The 10,863-nt window shown below is 44.6% G+C and overlaps 2 protein-coding genes across 2 annotated transcripts; one reads left to right on the top strand and one right to left on the bottom strand.

The window, feature by feature from the left end:
- Positions 1-685: 685 nt before the first annotated feature.
- On the top strand, positions 686-2,858 carry gjd4 (gap junction protein delta 4). The gene is made up of 2 exons (XM_088283370.1): positions 686-749; positions 838-2,858. Exons 1-2 carry the CDS (start codon positions 686-688, stop codon positions 1,980-1,982), a joined length of 1,209 nt encoding a protein of 402 aa, XP_088139496.1. The 3' UTR covers positions 1,983-2,858.
- Positions 2,859-6,235: 3,377 nt separating this feature from the next.
- Positions 6,236-8,979, bottom strand: fzd8a (frizzled class receptor 8a). The gene has a single exon (XM_088282870.1). The coding sequence runs from the start codon at positions 8,547-8,549 to the stop codon at positions 6,798-6,800; it is 1,752 nt and encodes a 583-aa protein (XP_088138996.1). The 5' UTR covers positions 8,550-8,979; the 3' UTR covers positions 6,236-6,797.
- Between the last annotated feature and the right edge of the window lie 1,884 nt (positions 8,980-10,863).

Raw genomic sequence — 10,863 nt, 5'->3', positions numbered from 1 at the left:
TTATAATTATATAATATATATATATATATATATTTATTTATATATATATATTAAAATTTTAGAATTTTTACCTATTTTTAATGAACACATCTGCTCACTGCTAATAATATTTTTGTTTAGATTTTGTTTACCAAGCTTTAAAGTTGGATTGTCATGCATACCGTGCAACTGTGCTTTGAGTTGCCCTCTCTTAATTTGAACATAACCTCATCCTAAAATTCATGACTTCAATGCCACAAAGGTTTTGCATCTTTATGCTTTTCCAACCTTGAGCCCGCTTGGAATTCCGTTTGAATTTTCAACTCGTAACCCTGGACGTCTGTTGTCTTCCTGTAAGGACGTCCTGCCGCCCCAAAATATCTCGGCAATGCCATGCAGGACAGCGACGTGCCTTTGCAAGCGTTGTTAAGAATAGATCCACAATGGAGCCTGCTCCCGTCTTTGTTGTCTCAGCACTGCCAGTTGTCTGCAGTGGACTCAGAGAGAGGAAGTACGGGAGCATTTTGGGGGGAACTCATCATGGATCAAGTTGGATTTTAGCGACCGGAACTTTGGCAGCTGTTGGGTATGTCCAACCAAGTGTTATTGAGTTTGCTGCAAGAGAAAATGAAAAGATGACAAATGCTGAGGTGCTGCAAGGCCCAAAACTTGAGATGCTGAAATCTTTTGGATGAGTTAAGTGAACATGTCGGGATCCAGTCCATCAGAACTCATCTTCATCTCTATCAATCAAAGCATCACCTTGATCGGTAAGTTGCTGTTCATTTTTTTTTTTTTTTTTTAAATATGTCACCGAAAAATCAGCACACCTCTAATCCTGCGATGTTTTTAATTCAGGAAAAGTCTGGCTGGTCGTGATGATCTTTCTTCGCGTCTTCGTCCTCCTCCTTGCCGGTTACCCTCTCTACCAGGACGAACAGGAGCGATTTGTATGCAACACCATTCAACCAGGCTGTGCAAACGTGTGCTATGATATATTTTCACCCATCTCCCTTTTTCGCTTCTGGCTCGTGCAACTTGTCACCTTAAGTCTGCCCTACCTGATCTTTACAATGTACGTGATCCATAAGGTGTCAAACGGCCTCACCGTAACCACGAGCTCCTTAAATCCGGATAAAACTGTACAACTGTACCAGGAAAGGCTTTCCGTCAAGACCTCTGGGAAAAAAAACCAAACAGGAGTAGAGCGATCGTTGGTCCGCAGCTTCACAGGTGCATACATTTTTCAATTGACGTTCCGGACTTTGCTGGAGGCCGGATTTGGTGCGGCACACTACTATATATTTGGTTTCTCCATCCCCAGGAGGTTTCTATGCCAACACCCTCCATGCACCACCCAGGTGGACTGCTACATCTCCAGACCCACCGAGAAGACGGTGATGCTCAACTTCATGCTTGGCGTGTCCGCCCTCTCCCTCGTTTTAAATGCTCTGGATTTTATTTGTGCTGTCAAGCGCTCCGTGAGACAGACGAGTAAAAAAAAGTTGATGGAGCGCGTTGATGAGGACGAGCACGATTTCCCGGGGACTCCCGATCCTGATGAATCCTTTGGTTGTCACCCTCTGGAAACGGAGGCTGGTCCAAGACGGAGTTACCGCGAGAGGCAATGCAGCAGGAGATCTCGCAAAGCGACGGACGCAAACTCTCCCCCTCGGTTCTCCGAACCTTTGGCCTGCATCGCCGATGGGAACCATGAGGAGATTCTTGAAAAGGAAGGTGACGAGCAGGCTCTCTGTCCTTTCGAACCGACGGGGGCCCCCAGAGCCATTTGTGTTAATAAACGCAGCAGGCTCAAACCGCCACCACCCCCCAGGCGGGACTTTGGGCTTCACCCTGCCGTGTCACCAAGACCCAAAAGAGACGAGCCCCTAGCAACAGGAGCCGGCATGAACACGATTGGTCAGTACACTTCGGTGGAGCCGGGCAGTGGTGCCGAACTATCGAATGATGATGGTCAGGAGAAAAGATCCGAGTGGGTGTGATTTTTATTGATTTTTTTGCTTATGCAAGATGAGACCAAGCAAATAAGACGTGAGAGCAACTTGAGATCGGGCTTTACATAGTGGCAACAACTGTCGCATCCCCCCGCCGTTCTACCTCATTGTACGTCACTGGCGGTTAATCAACCAACTGCCAACAGATCGAGTTGCCTTCTCTTTGGTGCTTGTGTTTTATACCCCTTTGATGCAAAGCAACCATATCTTGTGTCAAGAATAACTCCCTGGAGTCGCGGAAGGGAAGATGTGCAAGCCTGAAGCCTCATTGGGTGGGGCGCACTTCGACCTTGAGCTAATCTAAAAGTATAGCTCACCTGTTTTCCACCGCTCCCGACCACATTGGCTATAAAAGAGGCCATGACCCGTCGCTTTGACTCCACCTTGGGGCGCCTCGTACGCTCAGGAGTTTTTTCGTGCCCGTCGTCGGTTGTTTGTTTGACTTTTCCAGTAGGAACTTGACTTATATGCCAATTAGAGGAAGTAAAGTCCGTCAGAAGTTGAAGGACACCCCCATCGGTTTCTGTATTTACGGAAACAAGTTGTCACTCTATTTCAGGGCCACGCGAGCTTTAAAGGAGCAACATTACTTCAAATCGACCACTGTTGCCCTCTGAGATGTCCGCTACGGTTTCGCTTTGATCAAAGCGCAGATTTTTTGGGCCAAACGCTCACAGTCTCGCAGAATGCTAACAGTCAGCTGAAGTGAGCCTCGTCTGCGCTACGCTGCCGTGGGTGGAGGCTCCCATACTAAATCAGCTGCTCCCATGCCTGGAGAGTCCGTCTTTGTGTAAGCCGATATCTCCTGATCTTTGTTCCCTCGCGGTCTCTTTTGCAAGGTGACAACAAAAAGCTCCGGGGGCCTCCTCGATCTCACCTATCTCGGCCCTTTGACTCGCACAAGACGGGAAGTGACCACGGGGTGTTTTCTTCAGATCGCCACAGGCGCGGCTGTGCCGCACCTTCGTGTGGCGAGACCACAAGCTTCCCCTTGGGATGTCACTTTCATTTTCCAGAAACAAACTTCTGTATTGGTTTTATCATTACAAGCTCATCTCGTGTTCTCACCAATTTGGTATATTGGTCTTCGTTTGACTTCTAAATTGTTCAACAATTCAGTACTGTTTGCACAACTTGCTGATGCACCAATACATTTGTTCAAAGTGGCCACTATATTTATGTTATTGGCAGGTTCCAGAGATACTGGAAGAGTCGCAGATAGGCAAAGAAGATGTTGTAGGAAAATTGCACAGACCGAAAGCCGATGTGGTGAATTCCCTCTCTTGCACAAGTTGCTCCTGAACATTATCCTGTAAATGATTTTGGATAACTTGTCTTACCGTTTTTAATCTCTTTGTTCTGTAATAACCTCAGTGTTACAGTTAGATTCAAATGTGATGTGCATACTTGTAACGTAACTACAACGGTTAAATACAACATTTTTGTTGCACTTTATTTTTGGGCATATATTGACTCTTTATGGCGAGTTGTGATTTTTTTTTAGCATTGTGCTGCCCTCTAAAAACACAAAATGTGAAATAGTGAATTTTACACTTTGTAACAACTTTTCAAATCAAATGTAATGCCATAACAGTTATTAGATTACACTTTCTTGTAATAAATCTCAACAAAGCATAACTCAGGATGCCTTTTTGGACGTCACCTACTAAATTCATGAGAGTTAAGTATTTAAAACATGGATATCAGGATGCTTCTTGCATTGCTAATTCGTGAATACAAATGCAAATCGAGTTATTAAAACCAGCAGTACCAGATTAACCTGCTTAAATGCCTCTATTGAAACCTTGCAACAAATACTAGCATGCATATTTTTCATGGTAAGAAAACACAAAATCTGGCATTGGAGCCAATGAAACAGAACTATATTTTATTTGTTGTACGTTTAATTATTTATTGTACTTCAATAAAGACTGAGTTTATAATAATTCCTAAAAGAAATACAAAAGTGAAATGCTTTGGACACAAAAATAATAACAAAAAAATAAGAGTGAATAAAATAGCGGGTGGGAATAATTCAATAGCAATGTCGCCCTCCCGTGGTCAATTTTGTGAACTACGATTAATAAAATTGGATAGCACTAAATGTGAAAAATATGACACTTTGACTCATTCACATACACTACTTTAGTGTCTTAAAATATTTGAAGTAATTTAAATAAATCACAAAATTTATTTGAACGTTTTTAACTATATTTGCTTATTAATTTCAACATGTATATTTCAATCTATTGCTCTTTAATCATATTACACAAGTCTATAGCATCAGCTATTTAAGAAAACGCACATGTCAATCAATCCGTGAGATTGTGTGTGTGTAAATTAGGGATTGTGGGATTGGAATAGGCAGCAGGTGTGCGCATTAGGGCCATTTAACATTGCACGACTCGCTGGACAACGCCCAAAGAACACGGAGGCAAGTCATGACCTTTACCAAATACAATAAGTGTTTTTAACAAACCTTTCTGTTGTTTGGCATGCCAGTTAACAAATAAAAGTCTGTCTCTTGGTCTTGAAAGGTTTAAAATTGATACACTGATACATTTTCTATATATAAAAATAAAAGAATAAAGCGAAACTCTTTTTACTTTTCCAACATCTGGCATTTCAAATAGTCAACGGGGAATAAACGTCTGCTCTTGGAGGTCAGAAAGTTCCAACATTAATCTGGAAAGGTCACCCAACTCCGAGGTCGCTGATAGACGTTTGATTTAGTGTAAGAATACACCCACGGAAAGTGTGGTTTTACTTATTCTGCGTTCAAATGTAACTCGGACTCCCACGTTTTAAAACCAAATGTCGACATATAGTAAGACTTTGATATTAAATGGTGTTTTTGTTTGTAATTCGCCCCTCCCCCCGTATAAATGCTAATAGATTAAGCCAAATATTAAAAAACATAAAACATATCAAATAGGACCTTTGACCTGCCGCCATTGCGTACCAAGTCTGGACTGTGTGATGCACAGAGGCACTCCTGGAACTTACCCTTGTAAACCGCTCCAACGAGGCTTGTCAAACCAGTAAAGGAAGCCAAGTTTCTTGATAATCACTGTGTTTGTGCAAGTGCAAGACCGCGCATGCTTCCGTGGTGGACAGATGATTTATGGCAACGAGGGTACTATTTGCAAATGAATGTCAAGTTTAATGGCAGACATAAAGATGTGCAATAGCTCTTTGGCCACTAGGTGGCACTATTAGCTGGTGCTTTGTTTGGCTAACATTTTAGAGGTAAAGGCCAGAATAAACAATGTGCAAGGTGGATGGAAAATATATTTGGGGGAAGCCTGTAGTTGTGACTTAAAATTTCTGTTCACTTCATATTGTAAATACATATAGTACAGTAATGAAGATTTTTTTTTTTTCAAAAGTTGTACACTGAATGTCTACAAAGCACATTGTCGCTGACTCGCTGATCAAAAGCATTTCTCAACTGTTACAGTATAACTTCCCATAAAAGCTTGACGGCTTAATTAAGTCCACAACAAGATACATTTGTTGCAAAAAAAAAAAAAGACCTTAATTAGACACTCCTAAGATGTGAGATCATGTGAACAGACCACCTGTGGCTCTTTCTTTGCAATTTCACAATCATTCATGTCAAGGCCGCTGCACTTGCTAACACAGCTTGAGCCCGATGGAGAGATGTTTCAATTCAGGCCCGCAGAAAAAGAGGGAGAAAAAAAAAATACACACAAGATCCAAGAGCACTGGCAGGTTTCGTTCCTGACGATCGCCCAAGAAGCGAAGGATCCAAAATGCGCTTTCAATTGCAGAATGCCCATCAAAGCCTCCAAATGGGGACGTTTAGGGGAACCTTGGCACATCAGACGGACACTCCTAACACACACCACCTTTATTCGGCGCTGTTAAGAAAAGAAAGATCAAAGTTTGTGCAGATGAAAAGAGTCCGTTCCCCCGCGTTTATACTGCATTCAGCCGGTACCCCTTTTACTAAATTAAGAAAGCAGGCTTCTGCAGGCATGTGAAGAGGACTTTAACAATTATGGAGATGCTCCAACTCAACCCCTGCCTCTAATTACCACTTTCTGACGGTTAAAAGGGCTTCCTCTTTAGCTGGAGACCCTGAAAAGCTGTCGTCCTTAAAAAAAAAAAAAAAAAAAAAGAAAAAATGATAACCGCAAAAACACGCATGCTCAGCAAGACACACACACAAACACACGCACGCACACAAAAAGGTGATCCGCTTTAAACTTATCAAATGTTTTATTGTCAAAATAGAAGTCATATTTTTTTTTGCTCTCCCACAAAAAGACATCTACACTTTTTACAAATATACAATAGTTATAAACTTTTCTTTTTATACACAAATGTACATCAGCTTTACAGTATATAAATACATTTTTGAAATTACAAAATGAATGACCCGTAAAAAAAAAAAAAAGAACACCAGGGCACTATTAAGGCTTAATTTAAACCATATTTGACATGATTGAGATTTCAACATTATCTGGCACAAGATAGGTAGAAAAATGTTTAATAAAAAATGCTTTGTATGAAGTTTGTTAAGAACTGGCTACAAGAAGTAATGCCCCCAAAATTGGAGTTGAGCCTCGAATTCATACAAACGGGGAGGAATTAAACCTGTGTGAATGCCTGGACATTGTTTCAATGTCCTCCCCACAGTTTGGGGAGGAAGGAGGGCAACACCTCAGCAGCAGTTCATTACAATGCAAATTGCTTAAGACAGGGTGTGATGGGTTATCTCCCAAACAATTAGCAGTCCTCATAAGCTGCTTTTGTTTTTTGTTTTTTTTGTTTTATTCAAACCTGCGACAATGGCATCTGCTTGGGGCAAGACACAGAGCTGGCCGTGCCTGACCTCCACGTCAGGCCCGTGCTCACATCGCTGTACATGGAGCCGCTGGTGGCCTTGCTGCCCCAACAGCACCTGGTGCAGAAAGTCCTCCAAGAGTCCAAAGTCTTGCCGGACCAGATCCACACTCCGGATGTGATGCCCACCAGAAGGCACATGAAGTACTTAAGCATAAAGACGGCGTAGTCCGGCCTGCTGCGGTCCCGCTCGTGTAAACAGTTGGAGCAGTTGTGAGTTATTTCCCAGTTCTGCCTGTTGTGCTGCTCGTAGAAGTAACACGCCACTATGATGGTGGCCGGAACCGTGTAGAGCACCGTGAAGACCCCGATTCTAATCATGAGCCTTTCCAGTTTGTCAGTCTTGGTGCCACCTTGCTTGATGACATTGCGGATCCGGAACAGAGACACGAATCCAGCCAAAAGGAACATGGTGCCTATGAATAAATAAATCACCAGAGGGGCTAGGACAAAGCCACGCAGATTGTCCAGGTTCTGGTTGCCCACGTAGCAGATCCCAGCCACGGAGTCCCCGTCCACAGAACTCAGAGCCAGGACCGCTATGGACTTCATGCTGGGGATTAACCACGCTGCCAAATGGAAGTACTGGGAATAACTGGCGATGGCTTCATTGCCCCACTTCATCCCAGCTGCCAGGAACCAAGTCAGCGACAAGATGACCCACCAGATGGAGCTGGCCATGCCGAAAAAGTAAATAAGGAGGAAGACCACCGTGCACAGTGCCGGTCCCGTGGTCTCGTAGTGGATGTGCTCCACATCCAAGTCCCGACTGCAGGCCACCTTCTCGTGCCCGGCGATGAGTCTGACGATGTAGCCGACGGACACGAACATGTAGCAGGCGGAGAGGAAGATGATGGGCCTCTCTGGATACTTGAAGCGCTCCATATCTATGAGGAAGGTGGCAACTGTGGCAAAAGTTGACACGAAGCACAGCACGGACCACAGTCCGATCCAGAAGGCTGTGAAAGCCCTCTCGTCGTGGGTGAAATAGGGACTGTGGCAAGGCAGGGCACAGTTGGTAATCTGGCCTGTTTTCACCCGGTTGTAAAGCGGGTGGCGCTCCGTGTTGACCGGCACCATTGGCTCCAAGCATTTACAACCCGCCTCACAGGTGCCCGCAGCAGGCTTGTACTTCCGAGGCGGGCTGGGTCTACCTGACTTCATTTTGGGTGGGTTGAAGCCCTTCGCAGGATGATTGGTGGGCTTGGGTAGGACGGGCGACACGGTGGTTGAGTCTGTTCTGTTATAGTCCATGCAAAGCGTGTCGGGGTTGCCGAGCACCGGCAGCAGATCACATTTCATGCGGTCCGGCCATGGAAAGCCATACTGCCTCATGAGTGGCGCGCAACCGGCACGGGCTCTCTCACACACGCTCCTGCATGGCGGCAGCGGCTTTTTGTAGTCCTCCAGACAGATCGGCGTGTACATGCTGCACAAGAAGAACTTGAGATCAGGCGAGCACTGGATCTCCACCAGAGGCCAGAACTGATGGACTTCCAGTCCCGCTTCGTCCTGCGTGTCATGGTTGAATTGGTTGGGCATGTAAGTGTAATTGTAGCCGATACCTTTACACAAGGGCACGGCTATTTCCTGGCAAGTGATCTCCTTCGCGGTGGTGCAGCTGGATCTGGGCAGGAGGGTGAGAGAGAGGAGCAGGTAAATCCCAAACAGGTCGGGCTCCATCTCTCCAAACAGTGGCGCGTCTCGGCTCCTTTTCTTTTTTTTCCCCGTGATCCAAATACTCCCGCAAATCCTCCACCCCCCGCCTTCAGTCCGGTCAGATTTCTCGCGGCGAGCCCATCTCGCGTCTCCGTGGAGCTTGCATGGAGTTGCGAGTGGCCGGCACGGCTGTGTTTACTTTGAATGGAGCAGGAGAAGACGAGCCTTCAGTGCGGTGAGCAGCAGCAGTCAAGATGGCTGAGAGGAGAGGAAAATCCACCGTCTTTTTCTTTCAATGCTGTCACTGTCCTTTCGCCAGTCCGTTTTGATAAAAACACACAAATCCTCTGCTGTCAGAAAAACGTGCGTCTTCGCCTTCTCCTTTTTCCTGCAAAAACGCATTCAGCGCGTTTGTTGCTCCTTTATTATTGGTTCTCATGTAAATCAGCATCGAGCCGACGAAGTGGTGGATATATACACAAGAGGCTGGCGGGTCACGCCCCCAAACGAGCTACTCCAATAACAACGCGGCGGGGGCGGGGCCGAGGTGAAGTCATTCAAGGTTGTGCTGAAATTACTTTGTTGACATTGACCACTAATAACGTGATGCTCGCATTCTCATTAGCTGTAGTCCGCCAACAATTTGTTTTATAAAGACAATAAAGCTCGATTATTAATCGACACTCATTGCAGAAGTATTCATTACCCCAGGTGATGAAAAAGTGTCACAAACAGCTCGTATTATGCAGTTCTTTCGCAATACAAACCATGAACATATAATAAACATTCTTAGATATATATCGTTCTATTGAAGATTATTGATTCAAAACTTATGGATTTATGTAACATTTTGCATTCACGTGAACGTTCAATTTGTTTGCTTGAGATACATTTTGTGTTCCCTCCCCTGTTGGTGTGTGCGTACAAGCGGCCAGTTTGCTAAATTAGTTAATTTGCGCTTGGTCAGACTACCCAGGGTGTTGTCTCTCCTCGTGAAAAAGCTGTTTTATTTTTCAAATGAGGTGCTAATGTTTCGTTTAACGCTTGCATAAAGCTCCACGGGAGGCGTAATTGCGCACGGCAGAGAGCAAGCAGCAGGGCAAACTGAGACAGAGGAACTCATATCTGTGTTAACGCGCTTAGTGCGTGTGACTGATGATCTCTCTGTTGTCCTAATATCTATTTGCTGTTATTTCTGTCGTCGTCACTTGCACTTAATCGTCTGATTTCATTACTGTTATCTCTGCTCTCTCTATCTCTGCAAGAGTTCAATCATAGTTGACACTGGCGTTTCCTGAAAACAAATGATAAAATTGACTCTTCGTTGTGAAGTAGAGGAGTTTTACCATTGGCATTTTTTTTTGGTGGTTCTAAGGCATGGAATGGTCCAACTAAGTCATTTCATTAGTGTATTAAAAAAATGTTTGTAACATTAAATTTCCTGCAGGCTAAGTTATGGTCAAGCACAACAGGCATCGTCCTCTCTCCTCATCCGAGCATAATAGAACAAGTGTGTGCGGTCCAGTATGTAGAGTTGAAATTGCTGATATTATGTTTGGTTTGCAGCCCGATCTTTATGATGTGAGGTATCTAATTTTAACAGCCTTGACCCACTGAATGAACGCAATAACCCAGAGTTGAGCTTGCTTGGACAGCACAGCTTGATTAAATGAGCCGAGAGCACTGTTATTGGCTGGGAGACACGAGTTCAGCCGGCTCGATGGAGGTTTACACGAGTCTCGATGAGTGCTTGTTTGTGCATGCAATGAATGGTGTGAAATCTCTCATTATGCGTTTAAAGGAGAAAAAGAAGTACGAGCAGGGCAGCACAATGACGATATGATATCTGCTCATCTCGCGCTGGCGTCATGCTGTGAGAGAATATGAGCCCGAAGCTTTGAGTGTGACCAATGAATAAAATCCTCAATGAACATCAGGAACCAAAGTTAATGCGTTCCATTTAAACGTCAATTCGGCCCGACATAATCAAGTGCTGTGAGAGGAAGCCCATCAAGTGTGACCGCTTCCCAGTTCCAAGACTATATGAGATGGCGAGACGGCGATATGCTAATGCAACTTTATCTTGTAAAGGAAAAGCTTGGAGGAGATTTAGCCAATCTGCCGGACACAATTCCAAGAGCCTCGGTGGCATTTAGCGGGCTCACACTAACCCGGGGCTGCTTGTTAAGACTTGATTAGCCATGTTTGCTCAGGCCTCTTTTTTTTTTTTTTTTTTTTGCAAAGAGGTGGAGGAAGGCTGCCCAGGCTCCAACCTATACACACTCCATATGGGCCTTGTTTGCTCATGGCTAGCCTCGGTTAATCACTTTCAGGTGGA

This window comes from Idiotropiscis lumnitzeri, chromosome 19 (genome assembly GCF_059441095.1).
Source record: "Idiotropiscis lumnitzeri isolate Australia: NSW breed Sydney's pygmy pipehorse chromosome 19, RoL_Ilum_1.0, whole genome shotgun sequence".
NCBI lineage: Eukaryota > Metazoa > Chordata > Actinopteri > Syngnathiformes > Syngnathidae > Idiotropiscis > Idiotropiscis lumnitzeri.
This window is presented reverse-complemented; position numbering and strand designations above follow the sequence as displayed.

Coding starts and splice junctions, on each gene's coding strand:
- fzd8a (XM_088282870.1), bottom strand. CDS start 8,549: ATGGAGCCCGACCTGTTTGGGATTTACCTGCTCCTCTCTCTCACCCTC.
- gjd4 (XM_088283370.1), top strand. CDS start 686: ATGTCGGGATCCAGTCCATCAGAACTCATCTTCATCTCTATCAATCAA. Junction 750..837: donor TCAAAGCATCACCTTGATCG/GTAAGTTGCTGT, acceptor TTTTTAATTCAG/GAAAAGTCTGGCTGGTCGTG.